This window comes from Sphaeramia orbicularis, chromosome 3, assembly GCF_902148855.1.
Source record: "Sphaeramia orbicularis chromosome 3, fSphaOr1.1, whole genome shotgun sequence".
In the NCBI taxonomy this organism is placed as follows: Eukaryota; Metazoa; Chordata; class Actinopteri; order Kurtiformes; family Apogonidae; genus Sphaeramia; species Sphaeramia orbicularis.
Window position 1 is genome coordinate 58442734 of NC_043959.1, and position 20437 is coordinate 58463170.

Below are 20437 nucleotides of genomic sequence, written 5' to 3' on the forward strand. Positions count from 1 at the left end.
AATTTGACAGGTATGTCTATAGATACATACAATTGAGAATTTTTTAGACAAAGAGATTAAAAAACATTTATTAGCAGAGGGTGTAGACTCTTTCTAAATTGTCTAATTTCTGTTTTGTTCCATTCTACTCATATTTACATATTTGAGGGAAGAAAATAAGTGTAAATTCCAGCCTTCTCCTTTGTCTTTTTCTTTGTTTTGTTGGAGAGCGTGTTTGTAATATTTACTTGGAAGATAGATAGATAGATAGATAGATAGATAGATAGATAGATAGATAGATAGATAGATAGATAGATAGATAGATAGATAGATAGATAGATAGATAGATAGATAGATAGATAGATAGATAGATAGATAGATAGATAGATAGATTTAAGGATTTGTCATACAATACTGTCAAAAGTAATCACCTCCATTCAACATGTGCAGAAATGAAAGACAAAAAAAAAAGAAAAAAATAGAAGCACTGGGAGAGCGCAGACCTCCGCCAAGGCAGATCATTGCCCCAGATTTGGATGAAAATTTCATGAAATGTTGATACTGGCACAAGGAACAAATGATAAAATTTTGGTGGTGATCAGGGGTGGGGGTGCCACGGGGGCCCACTGATCTGCCTTGGCGGAGGTCTGCGCTCTCCGAATGCTTTTCTAGAAAAGTGACCAAAATTTAATCATTTGTTCCTTGTGCCAGTATCGACATTTCCTGAAATTTTCATCTAAATCCTTCCATAACTTTTTGAGTTATCTTGCACATGGACTGATCGGCCTTGGCGGAGGTCTGCGCTCTCCGAGTGCTTTTCTAGAAAAGACAGCGCAGACCTCCACCAAGGCAGATCAGTGGGCCCCCATGGCCCCCCATCCCTGATCACCACTAAAATTTAATAATTTGTTCCTTGTGCCAGTATCAACATTTCCTGAAATTTTCATCCAAATTCGTCCTTAACTTTTTGAGTTATCTTGCACACAGACAAACAAACAGACAAACAAACCAACGCCAACAAAAACATAAGCTCCTTGGCGGAGGTAAAAACACAAAAACAATGAATATTGTCCATGCTGTTTTTTTTTACCAACCTTTAAAATCCCTTAAATGATTAACAATAATTCTCCAGTAACCCTTATCTTATCACTCTGCTACTTTCTGTCTTTAATTCAAACAGCACAGAGCCACATATTGATTATTCTTTATCTTGTGCTTATTGTACCATTGGCTGGAATGGACGGTAGCCCTTAGTGGAGCCACACACTCTTAACCTGAGTATACACTCTCAAAAACAGAGGTACAAGATCAGAACATTTATGTACCTATAAGTACATTTTTAAAGAATATTCTCTCAAAAGTACAATATTGGTCTTTAGGAGGCCAGAATTGCACCTTTAGACTATGAAAAAGGCTCCAAAGTTCTGTAAAGTACAAATGTGTACTATAAGGTACCCTGCAGCATTAAAAACTGTGTGTAGACCATGAGAATAGGCTATAGGCTAGGAGAACTGAACAGTAGGACGAATTAGAGTTTAAACATTAGGCTTAGCACATTATTTATTATATATCATACTGTAATTAGTCTATATTATATTTAATAATAATTTGTGTTTTAATTTAATAGCCCAATTAGCTTAAAGATAATAGCCTAATAATTTATTTATCTTATTAGAACCTCTGATTATTGCCATAATCTCTGTTTTATCCAGTTTTCATTCACACCTCCATGTCTTGATGTCGTAGCTTGCCTATGCCGTTTTTTTTGTTTTTTTTTCCTCAATTAGGCCACCAGTTCAAACTTTAAACATCATGGCATTATCAACTATTTGAGAGTTTTCTTTCTATGTAAAGTACTAAAGGTACAGAAATGTCTCTCAAAAAAGTACACCCCCAGCGACAAGCATTTGTACCCTTTGAAGTACAAGCTGGTACACTGTTAGACCAAATAAGTTGAGTTTACTTTGAAAATTTGAGTTAACCGGTTGCCTTAAAAAATTTAAGTAATGAGTGATGAAAACTTGAGTGTATTAAACTTAAATGCATGATCTGAATGGATTTGCTACTTTAAGTACAACACACTAAATGCCAAGTTAATTTAACTTGAAATTTGTTGCAACGTCAGTTACTTCGTAGAATCATTAGACTGAATATCATCAGTTCATTCAGCTCATTTCCAAGGTAACTGAAACTAAATTATTTTGCTAAATGTATCACTCCATATACTTAGTCAATGTTAGATATTATTATGTAGATGTAAGCCAGGCAGGAAGAATCATAATTCTCAATTGCAATTCAGGATACACTTCCCACATGTTAAATAGTTTGGATATGTTAGAACTGAGACCAAGTAGAAATGAACGGGAAAGCCATAGTTCTTCCTCTGGCTCTGACTCATGGTGCAGCTCTACAAAAACACAAAAACAAATGCAAAAAGTCAAACAAACACTGCCATACACACCTGAAGTCTAAATTAACACTAACACCACAACCCCACTGAACCCCTGCACATAAAAATAACACATTTTCAACAACATGCCCAATACCCACAATGCAAAGTCAAGATAAAAAGGTGTGGTCATGACTAAAACTTAGTGATTTTAATCCATTCAACTTAAAAATTTTTGTACTTTCGACTATGTCTACAAATTAGTAGAATATACTGAACATTTTATAGTCATGTAATAAAGCTTAAAGCATTTAAGTACATTGTAATTAAAGCATTTTCGTAAATACACATTCCAGGCTTACAGTGTACCTGTGTTTTTCAGAGTGTAGGACACGACACACAACCTCAAAGTTGGACCAAACATTCACCAAACTACGAACACAGTGTGAGTCTTCAGTCTGCGCCTGCACACATCTCTCTGGTGACCACTTTCTTTGGCTGAAGGCAGATGGAGCGTGTGTACCCAAACGCGTCGCGCTGCGTCACTGCGCACCAAAGCTCTGCACGGACGATGTGGTTCACCGGTGTGGCCATCGCTTCGGTTTACGGTGTGATCAGTGTTTTGGGTCTAATCGGCAACATCACGCTTATTAAGACATTTTGCTCTGCCAAGTCCATCCGTAATGTGCCCAACCTGTTCATGTCCAGCCTGGCGCTCGGGGACGTTCTGCTGCTGGTGACCTGCGCTCCGGTGGACGCCAGCCGGTACCTGTCAGAGGAGTGGCTGTTCGGCAGAGTGGGCTGCAAAGTCATCCCCTTCATCCAGCTTACCTCTGTCGGAGTGTCTGTGTTCACCCTCACAGCTTTGTCTGCTGACAGGTACGGATGCTTTTTGGGTCTGATCCTGTACCTTATGTATCAGACTGTTTATCACATACATCAGACTGTTTATCACATACATCAGACTGTTTATCACATACATCAGACTGTTTATCACATACATCAGACTGTTTATCACATACATCAGACTGCTATTTCTGAGAATTTTGCGCATGAACATCTCACCTACCTCAGGCAGTTTTGCACATGCTGTGTTAAATTTACATCTGACAGTGTGAATAACTACCAGATATTGCACATTTATGTAAATATATATTTTTCTCTTAGTAATAGTAGTTTATATTTTTATGCTCTTTTTCTCTTGCACGCCATTTTTAAATGCCACTTTGTTTTGGTTGTGTGACTTCCTTGTTAAATTGTTCTATTCCAATTTTTTATACTTATACTTTTACACTTACCTTAAATTCCTGTGGCATTCAGTGTGGATGACAAAGTAAGATTTTCATTGCACAGGAAAATCTGTTTCTTTACTGGACACTCAATGCTTTGAGTCTTTAACATCTCACCTACCTCAGGCAGTTTTGCACATGCTGTATGACATTTACCTCTGACAGTGTGCATAATTACCAGATGTTGCACATTTATGTAAATATATATTTTTCTCTTAGTAATAGTAGCTTATATTTTTATGCTCTTTTTCTTTTGCACACCATTTTTAAATGCCACTTTGTTTTGGTTGTGTAACTTCCTTGTTAAATTATTCTATTCCAATTTTTTATACTTATACTTTTACACTTATCTTAAATTCTTGTGGCATTCAGTGTGGATGACAAAGTAAGATTTTCATTGTACAGGAAAATCTGTTTCTTTACTGTACACACAATGCTTTGAATCTTGAATCATTATCAAACCCCATACATATATATATATATATATATATATATATATATATATATATATATATATATATATATATATATATATATATGCCAGTGCAGTCAAAATACACCAATATCACCTTATTTTGTCTTTAAATGCTATAACTGGCATGTGTCCAAAGTTTTCACCTATGCTGTTCCACCATAATAGAAAGCAAATGTTTAACCGTATTGATTATGTAGGATTATTGGACTATAATTGCCGACATGCACCTGTTATGTGTCCTCCTTTTAACAGCAGGGAAAATCCCACAAAATCAAATATGGCTTTATTTCTAACCAATGCATTTGTTTTCATTAACATTAACCCTTGCATCCAGGTGATATAGTACATAATATTTTCTTTTTAAATCAGTGCAGTGGAAAATCTGAGGTGTCTGTCAATGGCATGATGTGCTTCTAACTCCAGAAAACAGCTGAAAATATCACAGTCTTTTTTTTTAATTACTATGATTTTAGTCATTTGTGTGTGGGTGAGAGGTTTAAATATGCATGAATGAAAGCTCAAGCGCTAACATCTATTATCCCCTTGTCTCTGGTCTCTCTCAGTTCTACATTTCTGCATAAGCTTTTCAGCGCCTGTATGTGATCTGGAAACAGGAACCATTTAGCTGTCCTCACCCTCAGGTTTTGTGTAACTTGCAGTAAAATGAGTACTTTATTGATAACTCCTGCCCCCTCAGTGTAAATTTGTATCATAAACAACCAACTGAGCTGCAAAAACTACACTGGAAGTTAAGTTACCCCTCACATGTCATGCAGGACAAATATTACTTGACTTGGCTGCTTGAAAAAAGGCTGCATGCAGAATTATGTTGTTTGATTTCTGTCAGTTTCGGCCCCAATAAACTAAGTTTTAGTTAGATGTCATGTTTTAGCAAAAAGTTCTAAAAATGGGATAAATAGTATTAACCCTTTCATGCATACTGGTCACTCCAGTGGACAGTTCTTCTCCAGCTGTTCTCTTGTATATTCACTGGTTTTGTTGTTTTAGTTCCATTTCAGCCAACACAGTGGACGCTAATGCACCATCCCATACACTGATATTCAGACCATTACTGTAATTTTGCTGTTTTTGATAATCCTGATCTGCACTAACATGTTTTAGTGTAAATCAGCTGCTAACTGCAATTAGACCATAAGAAAAACAGTTTACTTATTTTTTTTTTTTGCATATTATCTCCATGAAGTGAGTAACAACTAGTCACATCAGATTAGCTGCATTGAAAATGTTTTATTTTATAACTGTCACACAGTACATCACTTTCTGATATACATGTTTCTTTGTTTCATGGTTTTTCTAACTTCGCGAAAAATACATTCATTAAAAACAGTTCAATCGCATTGTTTTTTTTTTTTGTTTTTTTTTCTGTCATGCCTAAAGAGGAATGAAAACAATCAGGTAAAAAAAATCTTGACTAAGGTTCTCATAATTCATGCATGAAAGGGTTAAAATAATTATTTTGAATATCAAAAAACCAAAAACAGCAAGGACAAGTAAAAAAAACAACAAAAAAAACAAACATTGTGGGGTGGCCATGGCTCAGGAGGTAGAGCAGGTTGTCCAGTGACCGAAGGGTTGGCAGTTTGAATCCTGCTCTGTCCCAGTCTGTTGTGTCCTTAGACAAGACACTTCACCCTCTTTGCCTGTATGAACGTTTGGTGGTTGGAGGGTCCATAGGTGTGAAATGGCAGCCACGCTTCTGTCAGATGTAGTTTACCACCACCAGAGGGAGAATGTGAGAGCGAATTAATTATGGGTCAATGATGTAAAGCACTTTGACTGTCCCAAAAAGCACAATAGAAATCTAATTCATCATTATTATTATTATTATTATTATTATTATTATTATTATTTGAAAAGGAGCAGGATGAAGTACAACTTACTGTATATACTCCCACCCCCTCAGCCCATCTTTTTCTATTCGTCACAATATCTGAATGAATGTCTGTGGTTCTTGAATTATCCTTTAATTGTATCTGAACAATCCTTGATAATAAATAGTTAGCATGATCAATTTTATATCCTGATAATGTTTGATGATGATAAATCCCTTTAAAATACTTTATTAAAAAAAAAAATGTAGCTCTTACATATTTTACTGTTGAACAAATGTCTTCATTGGTACAACCGTTTGGACTATTCTGCCTGTAGATTTGTGAAATATTCTGCTGTTTGGTGTTTATTCTGATAGTAAAGATAACTTTAAATCCACAAATATTTAGCTTGTTGTAACGTTTACATCTTTTCATGTTGTCTCATATCTGGCAGTTAATTTAAAACCTCCACCTGGTTTCTTCCACTCAGGAACAAAAGTCTACCTTTAAACTGAAAATAAATACTGTAATAATCTGACATTTACTGTGATAATTACTGTGAATTATTTAGCCCTGTTTCAACCTGCCACTATAGTTACACCTCTGTCGATCCATGGCAATTCACGGCTGGAATTAGCAACATTTTTTAAGCATTTCTGTAAAATATGCAACACACACATTTGCAGGAATACAAAGGGTAGTTTAGTTTTTTTTTTCTTATCTGCAGTGGTTGGACACATAACTCTATTCAAAGACAGAAGGCAGAAATTACATCTTTTCAAGCTTATTAAATAATATCTTACCTTTTGAGCTATTCTTGTTCAAACCCAATTAACTGTAGCCGCTCACCTCATGAAAACAGCCCAGCTAATGCTATACAGTATGCACAGTCTGCTTCACACTATGAAATAATGCGATTATAGGAAAGGAAATAAGCTACAGGGCTCAAAGGTTTAACTTTATTTTGCTGGACAACCTTCTTTGTGTGCAGAAATCAATCATCCATCATTACACAGTGCAGCAGCAGGAAGGTGTTCAACAAGTGGGTGACGGTTCATTATGTATCAGAGAGGAATCATTTCTGGAGATGTGAGTGCTGATTGGCCGACATTGTCTGCTTGGTATTTCCATTTTTCTGTCACTTGTGCAGTTTGGATTTATATGTCCTCGGTAGGATTTGTCATTTTACTGAACAGTAATGTTTCATAAAAGTGCCTTTAACAAAAACTGCTCTTGCTGATTTTTTTCCACCCTGACCAAAAACAAAAAAAAAAAAAAGAAAATCTCAGATTCAATATTTCATCAAGCCACTGTTAGTTTTTAATTATTGGATGCATTCACCATGGCATCATTTCAATTATCTTATGCAATATCCCCGTGATCATTAAACTAGGCATGATGGGTAATCACTTCATCCCCTTCTCTTCTCACCCTGATATTGCTCACTGCAGTAATCATCCAATAGAACGCTCTGAATTGTCTGTTTAGTTAAATCCAGGTTTGGATGTTCTTTTTTTTTTGTTGCTAGGCAATATAAATCGAGACAGTTCAGGGTTTGTTGACATTTACCTCCTCCAGCATAGAAATGCAAACATGCTGGTCACATCCTCTGAGACCCAAACGTCTTATAAAACACTGAATGATTTTTTGTAACACAGCACTGCCATTTAAAGGAGTGATATTTTGCTTTTTTTTAAATGGAATTATGCATTTTAAAACATTTCCCTGTGGTCTACATAAACTGTAAATGCTCTGCTTGGGTCTGAATTCTTCATTCATTCAACTCCACAGGTCCATCTGCAACCCTATTTCTGAGTAATGACACCGGAAAGGTCATTTTGAGCGCTGGCCCTTTAAATGCAAATGAGCCACGTCATGCCCCGCCCCCTCCAGGTATTTCCAGTTTTTACTACAACCGCTGCTGCTGACAAACAATTATGTCGTACTCTGAGAAATATTCATAGGAAGTCTTGACCTTATAAGTGCAAATGTTGTGACGTAACCAGTTATAGACGTAACAAATTAAGCAGGAATTAAAACAGGTTGTAGAAATCCAATTGATTTTTGCCAAAATGAATATAAAGATAGCTTTGCAGAACCTGGGGGGTTCAAATTCAAACTTTATAAACTGTTTGGGTCTCTATATACCGGTGGCGGCTGCTCGTCTTTCAGACAGGGGAAGCTCATTGTCGGCTTACATCAAAAAAATTCAAGTTATTTAAACATAAATTTGGCCCTCCGTTCCTTTTTAAGAAAATGGTTATATCGTACCAAGTAAACAAGAAAACATTGAAATTATGTTAAATTGAAACAAGGAAGTCCAGTGAGTGTGTTTTATTTACAGTGCAAGAAATGAACGAGTAATTTCGTAGTGGTTTCTCTCTTGATTTCACAGCAGAATGTGTGACGGTATTAAACTGAACTGTCAGTGAAGGAGTAGATCTCAAAATAGCTGTCAATCAAACAGGATTCAGCCTTTTTACTGATCCTCCAATCAGCACGTGGAAGCCCAGCGTCCAGCCCGGCCGAGCTCCGCCCACAGCTCCATTCACCCCCAGAGACGTCGGGCGTCCGGGGGCGGGACAACATCGTGGCATTTATCCATCCAGTTTTACCGTCCAGTTTTGAGGCAATGAAAAAAACTGTTCCACTCAGTCCACTGATTTGTGATGAAGCTGATTCTGAACGAACTCGTCCGTGAGATGAACGTGTTCTAACACATTTGTAGTCAGTGAAATGTCAACACAACTGTACATATTTAACCATTTAATTTTCGTAATTTTAGGGGAAGCCGGGCTTCCCTTGCAGTCTGCGAAAAATCGCCACTGCTATATACACAACAGTGGCGGCTGCTCGTCTTTCAGACAGGGGAAGCTCATTGTCGGCTTACATCAAAAAAAAAAAAAAAGTCAGGTTATTTAAACATACATTCGTCCCTCCGTTCCTTTTTAAGAAAATGCTCAGTGACCTTATCGTACACAGTAGGCGTCTTTTCCAGGGACTGGACCAGTGTCCTCTCTGCTCAGATTGCTTTGGCCCAGTGTGTTGTGGGTGTCAGACTTCAGCCTTTTTAAACAGATGCTCCTTTCACTGTGACCTAGCCGACAGTTTGACTGATTTAACTATCTACAAAACCATATTAAACTCGAACAAGAAATGATTAAATTATGCAACTGAAACAAGAAAACAGTGAAATTATGTTAAATTGAAACAAAAAAAGTACAATGAGTGCGTTTTATTTACAGTGCAAGAAATGAACGAGTAATTTCGTAGTGGTTTCTCTCTCTCTTTCCCAGCAGAATGTGTGACGGTATTAAACTGAACTGTGTCAGTGAAGGAGCAGATCTGAAAACAGCTGTCAATCAAACGGGATTCAGCCTTTCGACTGATCCTCCAATCAGCACGTGGGATTCTTGCGTCCAGCCCGGCCGAGCTCCGCCCACAGCTCCATTCACCCCCAGAGACGGCCGGCGTCCGGGGGCGGGACAACATGGTGTCATTTATCCAATTACCGTCCAGTTTAGAGGCAATGAAAAAAACAGTTCCACTCAGTCCCATTGAAGCCCAGAGACGGACACAGTCTACGGACAAATGCACTGAGCAGAGATGGAGGAGAAAACACAGACACGGGAATGGAGGAGAAGTGAACAACATCGCGTCCGTTGATTTGTGATAAAGCTGATTTGAACAAACTCATCTTTAAGATGAACGTGTTCTAACACATTTGTAGTCAATAAAATGTCAACACAACAGTACATATTTAACCATTTAATTTTCGTAATTTTAAGGGAAGCCGGGCCTCCCTTGCAGTCTATGAGAAATCACCACTGCTATATACACAAATAAATGTACCAAAGACTAATAAAAGTGGGTTTAGCAAAATATGACCCCTTTAAAACTATAAAACCTCAAGAGTGACAAAACATGAACACTAAGCATAAGGAAATATGCAAATATACTCACTTTTGCTGTATTGACTCCCTGTAATAAAATTAGTATTGAACCTGTTTTATTATTTCTTTAGTAATTCAACATTTTCGGAGCGGTCACATCTTTTCAGAGTCTACAGATTACATCAGCTTATCTGCTACCGTATATAAATATTTCTATTATGTTTTCAAAAAGGTGAAGCATCATCCTATGGAGTTTTGTGTTATACTAGAGAGCTATAGATTCATCAAATGAAAAATGTTTCTTTTATTTAGTTTTTTTGTGCTTTTGACAATATGAATGTAAGTAAAATATTGGACTCCAATTTGTCTTTTTTTTACCATATACATACCATATAATGTATGTGTTTGCTTTGCTGGATAATTTTGCACTCATATGTTTGTAAATGAGGAGGAGCTATGTGCTGCTGCTTTTCCTTGGCCATTAAAGGTGTTGCCAAGATACTGCATCTATAGCATGAATAAGTATTACAATCACTGATGCTCAAGTTGCTTTTTTTCTGTTGTTATATCAGTGTAATCACAGGGTTACTCCATAAGTGTCTCTGTGCTGGTGGAGCATCATGCTCTATGCTGATCACATCCACTTAGTAAAACATGCCTGTGGAACGCTGTTGTAGCAAAGAGCTGCCTTTCCTAAGTGATACCCTCATGCTGAAGTTTCTCAAATATTAGGGAAGTCACAGTAGGAGTAGGAAATAAAATGAAGAAGTAAATTAATTATGTAAAAAGACAAAAACAATTTTACAGGGAGCTACTGGTATTCAGTAAACCAAAGGTGCTCATGGAGAGGACATGAACCATCGGAAAATGACAAAATTCCAGGCACTCACTTGGTTGGAAAATTTAAAAAAGCCTTTATTTCATGAGGGCTTGTAGATTAGTTCATAGGAGCTGGAGCACTTTGGACATTTGTTTAACAATAAGTGCTCTAAATAAGAATATTTTTATTTGGAATTTGGGAGAAATGTTGTCAGTAGTTTAGAGACTAAAGCAAAAATGTTCATTTTACTCAAACACACATACCTATAAATGGTAAAATCAGAGAAAGTAATAATTTTGTAGTGGTCTCTAATTTTTTCCCAGAGCTGTATGTTGATAGATTTCCTGTTTGTTTGACACCTGGAGTCATAGCAGACAATCTCTACCTTCACCTGTTACTGTTTCCTCTTTGTTTATAAAACACCTGTGCATGAGCCATAAAAGCAGCTCATCTTTGTCATATTTTCCCAGGTACAGGGCTATCGTGAAGCCGCTGGACATCCAGACATCCAGCACTACCAGCGGCATTGTGCTGCGGGCGGCGCTCATCTGGCTCCTCTCCCTGGTCCTGGCCATCCCTGAGGCCGTCTTCTCTGACCTCCATACGTTCAACGTCACCTCCACCAATGAGACCTTCATCACCTGTGCCCCTTATCCCCATGCTGGTGAAATGCACCCCAAGATTCACTCCATGGCCTCCTTCCTCATTTTCTATGTGATCCCCCTGATGATCATATCTGTATACTACATCTACATCGCCCGTAGCCTGATGAGCAGCGCCTCAGACCTTCCTATGGAGGGGAACGTCCATGCCAGACGACAGGCCAGTGTTTCAGCCGCCGTCACATGTTACAGTGACACAGTTTATTCACTTCATTTCTGTACGTCAACATAGTGGATCAGAAATGAGACAATGAAAATGTGGTTGAAGCGTAAACTTTCAGCTGTAATTTAAAGTTTAATCAAAATATTGCATTAATCCACAGGAATTATGACAAGTTTAAATATAGTCTCTCCATTTAATAATTGGACAATTTAGTAATTGGACACCTTCATGTTGTTACGCCTAGGGGTTCACCAGGGCGAACATAATATGCTCTCTTTTTTGTCCCCTCCCAGCTCCCAAGCACACACGTCAGTCAAAACTAAAATTCACAATATTTATTATTATTACTTTTTTTAAACAACTAAAGGAGGGTTGGGGGAGGACACGGCTAAAACAACAAACAAAATACCTTCTTGGGAGTTCAAACTAAATTACCTACTCCAAAATGAATTCAAGAAATAAAATACAGAAAACTCATCTAAACTCCCTAACCAAAAAATAGGAGAAAACGGGAAAAACAAAAGAGCCTGCCTCCCCTAACAGAAAAAGGTTCAATTTACAAAAAACTATTTACAACTATATACAATCGAATTATCACACGAGCACACGAAGACTGACGGTCACACACAGGAACACAGGGTTGAGAGCTGGCAGGAGGCAAGAGAGAGGACCAACTGAAGCTCCAGGGCCATTTTTAAAGGGGCCGGGCAATCACCCTCCACCAATCCGCTTCCTGTAAAACAAACAGACACAAAAGGGCACAGCACACCTACAGGACAGGGGAGAACACACACACTAAACAGAAAACATATATACGTACATAGATAACTGGACAAATTATGACCAAGGGTCATAACAATGTTCAGAGGTTTCTATGACAAATGAATCAGATAAAAGGTCTGGAGTTGATTCCAAATGTTGAATTTATATTTTGGTAGCTGTTCAATATGAAAAGAGTCAGTGCAAATGAAAGAGGCTCATTCAGCTGGAAAAACAAAATAAATATATTAAAGAGATATTGATAATGTTAGGAATGGCAAAATCAAAAATTTGGTACATTCCACTGGTCTACAAGGAAAATGCTTCCAGAATAAAAGTAATTAAATTTTACAACGAGAGTCACTGATAAAGAAAAATCAAGTCAAAAATGCTGGTTGGCTGAACTTCCAAGATACAGCCTTGGGTCAAAATGTGAAATTCAAGAATTAACGAGAGAATGGGTTTGAGTCAAAAGGAATATTTGTCTCAGAGCAACAACATCTACTTCAAAACACTGTCTGCACATTAGAATACATTCACTTTACAGGTTCTATTTAGTGGAAGATTTATAAAACTATTATATAAATGTACATAAACCAATATATATGTGTAATAACACTTCATCATATACCTTGAAAACATCAGCAAACCGGCACTTTTGTCATTTATTTTCCAATTAATCTTATTAAAATACGTAACATTTAGCACATTTAATCTCTGGAGCAAATCATTTCTAAAAAATTGTAGACCAGTGTAATCAAACAGAGAGAAACTATGAGAAGTCCTTCTGTAGCATGGAGAGACAGATTCAGCAGGTATGGGTAAGAATTCCTATGTCTTTTGGCCTCTCATAAAAAAAAACCAAAACAAAACAAAACAAAAAAAACATTAGTGAGCTCAGCAGCAATTATTTGTCAAAAACCCTTGAATTAAATCTGCAAGTTCACACTTCAGACACAAATTGATGGTTTCATTTCTAATCCACCGTGATGGTGAACAGAGATGACATTACAACATTTGTGTTACTGTCCAAGTACTTATGGACCTGAATTTTATACAGTCTGATGGATGCATGATTAAATTATCCATCCAAAATTCCATACTAATTTCTTCATGCACAAAATCTATATTATACTTCATCATACTTTTGTGTAAATGAATGGTACAGTGCGTGTTCAGGTGTGAATACAGGTTAGTTCTTGAAAGTCTCCATACCAGTTGAAGGCATGTTGCCTTGGTACAACTACATTGCATTGTGGGATATTTATGCTGGCGAAGTGTCAGGAGCTTGGACACAATAATATTAATCTGTAAATAGTACTTCTGTTTTAGCTGAATAATTAACATGTTGGAATGGAATTCTTGACACTGCTTATATTTTTATATATGACTTTTATGAATAACATTCTCTATTCTACGCCTTTTCTCTTTCAGATTGAATCCAGAAAGCGTTTGGCCAAGACAGTTCTGGTGTTTGTTGGTCTGTTTGCTGTGTGTTGGCTGCCCAATCACATCATCTACTTATACCGGTCATATCATTACTCACAGGTAAATAATAGGAAAAAAAAAAAGAACAGTGGTCCCCCCCCCCCCACTCCCCCCACCACACACACACACACACACACACACACACACACGCACACCTACACACACACACACACACACACACACACACACACACACACACACACGCACACCTACACACACACACACACACACACACACACACACACACACACACACACACACACACACACAATACATACATTCATTATACATGACTTTCCCTAAACAATGTTGAATTAAATGCATGTTTTTTGTCTTGTTAGGTATGTTTTGGGTAAATTTTCACATTTTTTCTTGCTGTATCAATGTCATATTTTTATCATTTTTTTTAACCTTTTTTCCCCCTTGTTGCATGATTTACATCATTTTGTCTTATTGCATCTTTACAATTCAGGCCACTCCTCTGTTTTTGATATGGCTTTGGTGGAATCAAATGATATAAAATAGTTTAGAGAATAAGAAAATTAGGAAAAATCATTCACGTATCATAATATGGTACCCTATATGTACTGTACTCTGAAAACTGGCAACCCAGTAAAAACAACTTGACAAGTCTAAGACTATGTTCAGACTACAGGTAAATGTGGCCCACATCTGATTTTTTTGCCCATATGTGACCTGTATCTGACCTGTTAAAGACAGTGTGAACAGTACAAATCCGATTTTTTCAAATCCGACCCAGGCTACAATCATATGTGGTCCTAAATCTGACATGTATCTGATATTTTGCAATGCGACTTCAGTCTGAACAGCCAGGTCGCATTTGTCTGACCTTTACATCATTGAAATGCGACAAATGTCACAATCCTGCGTCCCAGGAGGAGGAGCAGCGGGAAAAATCTATTTACTTCCGGGAGCGCAGTGCGTGCTGCGTGGTCATGTATTACGTCAGGACCTCTTTTGCACATGCAGGTCACTTCAGAGTCACATTCAGTTCATACTCAAAACTGATAGAAGTTGCATTTAATGTGTAATATGAACGAGCACACGAAAAAAAAAAAGGATTTCACCAAAAAATCGGAATTGTGCATTAAGACCTGCTGTCCGAGCGTAGCCTAAGTTGAGAGGTATTTCTAGAAGATATTCCTTTATTTGTTCCTGTTGAACACTTTGGTCGTAGGTGTTACACAGGGTTTAGATGCACAGACTTGAAGACCTGAACATATAATTCACACCATCCTCCATCAGTACATCTCTACTGGTCTTTCTCTTATAATAGTATATGCACTCCAACTCAACAAAGCACACTCAGGCACATAACACAGACTGAATCCATTATGTAGACAAAAGGAAATGCTAATGTTGCTTTCTTGAAAACCTCATTAAAGCATTTTTGTAGTGCCTCTGTCTCTCACTTTATATTAGAGACATTTAATCCCTGTGAATTTCCATCAATTATTCTTGCTTCTTGCTCTGCTCTGCTTCCACTTTTTTTGAAAATGTAAAATTTTGCAGCTATACACAAAACATTAAGGTGCACATATTGGTGTAAAAAGAAAAAATCCACAGCAGAGAACACAGATGGTAAAGTTATAGAAAGACAGAACCTGCCAACATGACAGCAGGTGTAACATCCAGCACAGTCCAGCATGAAAGCAGATGAGTCTGAGCTGACATTATGTGTCTGCTCTGTGAAAACAACAACAACCTTATTATCATAATGATGTTGTTGTGAGACTCGTCATTAGACCATTCACTTATCTTTACCTGCTTCACACAGATCAGCGACTGCATAACTGTTGTCATCATGTCTGCTATCGGATAACAAATCTTTCAATTACATTTGCATAGATTTCCCTGAAGTAAAAATAGCCCACCCATATAAATCTTACATAAGATTACCTGTTTGTCACATTGGGAACCAGAGGAAACTGAGGAAAGGGCTTTGATTGTCCGCAATTTTTTTTTAGATTTTCCTCTGTATCCTGGCCTGGAGATATTAAACTGAATTTCAAAACTTTCAACACTGTTTTTCCTGTTCTAAGAAAACAACAATCATCAACCCTTTCAGACCTAAACAGCCATTGGACCAAAAGCATCTACGGATCTGAAATGTTTAATAACTTTTGATCCACTAATCCTTTTTTATAATTCAGGTAAATTGCAGTCTCTCAACATTTCAGCAGCATCAGATATGACCTATCTGGATGTTTAGAGATTCTGTAGTGAATGTGGAAACACTGTCATCTTCAAGAAAATTGACACGTAAAACCCATTTAGTTTGAGAAATGACAGTGGTTGTGGATACTTACTTTTTTTGTTCAGTTAATTGTGTGTTTTGCTGAGGAAGTAAATTTTTCCTACAGTTTTTCCAATATAATAAGCTTTGAAATTACTCTGAACATTTATGAACATCTCCAAAAATGCCAGGTTTTCTCTGAAAAATGTAACATGTGGGATAATATCATAATCAATGGTGATAAATCACATAATAAAGGTTAGATGCAGTTGTAGGTCTTTAAGGGTTAACAATTCTTCTCAAAAGATTATTAGTTACATAATCAATGCAATTTGAGAAAACAGATCACAAAAGTTTGTGCATTTGGATATTGTGTAAAACAAAAGTGTGCACTTTTCTTCAGTACAAGTTGGCGCTTTTATCACAAGTGAAATTCACAGTAGTCGCTTTTCCACTGACCCTCAAATTGCGCAAATATAACTTGTGCATAAAAATTTACCTAATGGAAAAACGACAATTTCGCCAAAAGTCTCATTTTATTATTAAAAGTTTTTGCACTGGCAAGAGGTGGTTTTTCAGGCGTAGCGCAAATGGTATATCACGCAAAACTGCAATGGAAAGACCTTTTTTCATAACTAGAGTCAGGAGAATTAAAAAAAACGGATGTTGACGTACATTACAACAAGCGAAGAAGAAGAAGAAACATGTTGCGGTATGTGTGGACACACCAGGAAACCCAATAATTTTTTAATTTAGTATGAGATAGAGGGGTAATATACACTGAACAAAAATATAAACACACCACTTTTGTTTTTGCTCCCATTTGTCATGAGCTGAACTCAAAGATCTAAAACTTTTTCTACGACCACAAAAGGCCTATTTCTCTCAAATATCGTTCATAAATTTGTCTAAATCTGTGTTAGTGAGCACTTCTCCTTTGTCCTTTGCTGAGATAATCCATCCATCTCACAGGTGTGGCAGATCCAAATGCTGATTAGACAGCAGGATTATTGCACAGGTGTGACTTAGGCTGGCCACAATAAAAGGCCACTCTAAAATGTGCACTTTTACTGTATTGGGTGGTCCAGGGGGGTCAGAAAACCAGTCAGTATTTGGTGTGACCACCATTTTCCTCGCACAGTCTTCTTCATGAATTCTCTGAAACAGCTTTGGAGATGGCTTATGGTAGAGAAATGAACATTCAATTCACAGGCAAAAGCTCTGGTGGAGATTCCTGAAGTCACATGACCAGTGCATATTCCCTCAAAACTTGTGACATCTGTGGTATTGTGCTGTGTGATAAAACTGCACATTTTGGAGTGGCCTTTTATTGTGGCCAGCCTAAGGCACACCAGTGCAAAAATCCTGCTGTCTAATCAGCATCTTGATATGCCACAGCTGTGAGGTGGATGGATTATCTCAGCAAAGAAGAAGTGTTCACTAACACAAATTTAGACAGATTTGTGAACAATATTTGAGAGAAATAAACCTTGTGTGTACACAGAAAAAGTTTTAGATCTTTGAGTTCAGCTCATGACAAATGGGAGCAAAAACAAAAGTGGTGCGTTTATATTTTTGTTGAGTGTATAATAATAATAATGAATATATCTGTAAAGCAACACCATATTTATGTTCATTGCCATGTTTATGGAATGACTTCTCGTGTCAATAAACAAATCATCGCATTTGTGATTTAATAGAAAAACCGACATTACACACTTCTGTTTTTTCGACATTTAGTAAATATCGGTAAAGTTTTGTGCAGATATCCAATGGAAAAGCGACAGTAAAGACTATTCTATTCTATTCTATTCTATTCTATTCTATTCTATTCTATTCTATTCTATTCGTTTGAATAACAGAAACAGAAAACAACATGAGAATAAATTGACTGAAGTCATAAGAAATGTGAATATTGCAACAAAGAACCTGTGTGATCTGTCTGGTTTCTGTAGTTGGAAGGATTCATGGACAATATGTAACAGTTCTCCTTTAAAATATCTAAAGTCATATAGGCCCATGTCATACAGCTGCTGGCTTATGTTTTTATTATTGGCTTAAATTAAATCCCAGCAGAAGAAATGACACTGTGTGTGTTTAATGTGACCAAAGTTTAAAGCAAACATTACTACTGGTCTCATGTGTCCTGTGTCACTCATACAACTACATCACAACTATTTGCTTGGCTGTCTTTTCTTTTTTTTTTGTCTTTTTTTTTTTTATTTGGTTATGTTTTCTACAGTGTTCTTGCGATTTATTTTCTGTATTACTGTCTCATGTTGCACTTTTTGTTAACTGTAGTATCTATGTCTTTACTGGTCCAGACCACAACCTCAGGGGTATCAGTTCAACATCAATACTGTGAACTGATGCAAATCAGAAAAAGTGGAAGGAATAATTCAAAGATCATTGAGATTTCTGTGATATAGTAGGATATTAATTAGTTCAACAATACAGTACCATCTTAATCCTTTTTTTTCTATTGAAGAACTTATCTCCAGTGCCCTAGCTGAGTGACTGGTCTTGGTTTAATAGAACAGTTTTATTTAACTTTAGAGTTACACCAATGCATTTCAGCTTGTGGCCTCCATCCAGGACTGACTAACGTTAGATCAACCAAGATGTGTTGGTCTAATTTTAGAGTTCAGTAAAGTTGTTCTGTACCACACGGCAGCTGGAGTTCTTGACCTTTTGCTAGTTTTTGTCCGTGCACGCTGGAAGATGGTGAAGTTGTGCTTTTACTTTGATTGATTTGATCTCAGGAGTCGGGGTCGGCAACCTTTACAATCTAAAGAGCCACTTTTAATCTGTGGTTTGGAGTCACAGACATGATTTAAGTCCCTTTACATTTCACCACAAGCTGTTTTCTCTGTGGTAGCTTATGTATAAATATGTGGTACAATGATGCCTTTTTTGGCACTTTAATAAAACTATACGACACGGTGGTGCAGTGGTTAGCACTCGTGCCTCACAGCAAGAAGGTCCTGGGTTCGATTCCAACACCAGTCGACGGGGGGCGGGACCTTTCTGTGCGGAGTTTGCATGTTCTCCCCGTGTCTGCGTGGGTTCTCTCCAGGTACTCCGGCTTCCTCCCACCATCCAAACACATGCACTGATAGGTTAACTGGTTAATCTAAATTACCCATAGGTGTGAATGTGAGAGTGATAGTTTGTCTCTATATGTTCAGCCCTGCAATGAACTGGCAACTTGTCCAGGGTGTACCGCACCTTTGCCCCTATGTAGCTGGGATAGGCTCCAAGAGACCCCCGTGACCCTAGTGAGGATAAAGCGGGTTCAGAAAATGAATGAATGAATGATTGAATAAGACTATACAATTACAATAAAGGAACTAGCTGAGACTTTTATTTTTTGTCATTCGGGGGGGTGCTAGATGCTACTTGCAAAGCACAAAACTGATTGATGTTGTGATGGAGGAAGAAATCCAGTGGCCTGTGTGATTTACTTTGAGACCGGCCGACTACGAACAATTGCAAAAGCACCAAGTCATGATGTACAGTAGTATAGAACACACCTTTTCACTGGAGCAATATGAGAACATGCTTTTATTCTGTGGATAAACAGTACAGTTTTACAGTTGGTCATTATAAGAATGGCTTTAGGTCTACAACAATGATAACAAAAGGCTAAAATGGTCAGTAATACTAAATTTGATGTAGTCTTTGTGTTGATCTGACACAGTCACAGGGAACCAGAGGCTAAAGACAAACCTGTTCTGCAGAATCTGGTTTAGATGGTCTTGACCACAGTGCCATCACTGACTACAGCCTCTTACCATAAATATAGTATTTAATACACAGCATTTTCTGTTGTGATTTTTCTACTCAGCTGATTTCATGTTGTATTTCCTTTAGGTGGACACCTCTCTGGTTCACTTTGTGTGCAGCGTCGTAGCTCGGATCTTGGCCTTCACCAACTCCTGCCTCAACCCATTTGCCCTTTACCTGCTGAGCAAGACCTTTCAGAAGCAGTTCAACCAACAGCTGTGTTGCTGCTGTCGTATGATCCTGAAACGGTCCTCACAAAGCCCGACGCATTATAATACCCGTGTGACCTCAGTCCGCAGCACACATCACTCCATGGCAAGTCTCACCATGATCAACGGGAGACACATGTGCCAGGAAGACTGTGTGTAAAAGTAAAACTAAAATAATACATTCAGTCCATTCATCTTTGGGTGAAACTTGTGTTTTAAACAGTTAGTTGTTACATTTATGAAATATTGTGAGTTTTAATGTAAAATCACCAGGAACATTTAATGCATTGGTTTTGCCTTTTATGGACTGCAATGTGTCTGCATGCTACCTTAAAAAAAAATCTACCTTTATTTACATATGATCTAAGTGAACTTATACATCCTTATTTTGTGTAATTTTTCTCAAATCAAACTTTGTCGCACATACCTGACACTG

At 37.5% G+C, this 20437-nt stretch overlaps 1 protein-coding gene across 1 annotated transcript in view; it reads left to right on the forward strand.

The window, feature by feature from the left end:
- The window catches only part of LOC115417201 (gastrin-releasing peptide receptor-like), a 33318-nt gene extending 13137 nt beyond the window's left edge, over positions 1 to 20181 (forward strand). The window contains exons 2-5 of the mRNA XM_030131209.1: positions 2873 to 3247; positions 11148 to 11499; positions 13696 to 13809; positions 19880 to 20181. Of these exons, the coding sequence (XP_029987069.1) occupies positions 2873 to 3247; positions 11148 to 11499; positions 13696 to 13809; positions 19880 to 20161 (1123 nt within the window). The 3' untranslated portion in view covers positions 20162 to 20181. The remainder of the gene's footprint in view (positions 1 to 2872; positions 3248 to 11147; positions 11500 to 13695; positions 13810 to 19879) is intronic.
- The last annotated feature ends 256 nt before the right edge of the window (positions 20182 to 20437 follow it).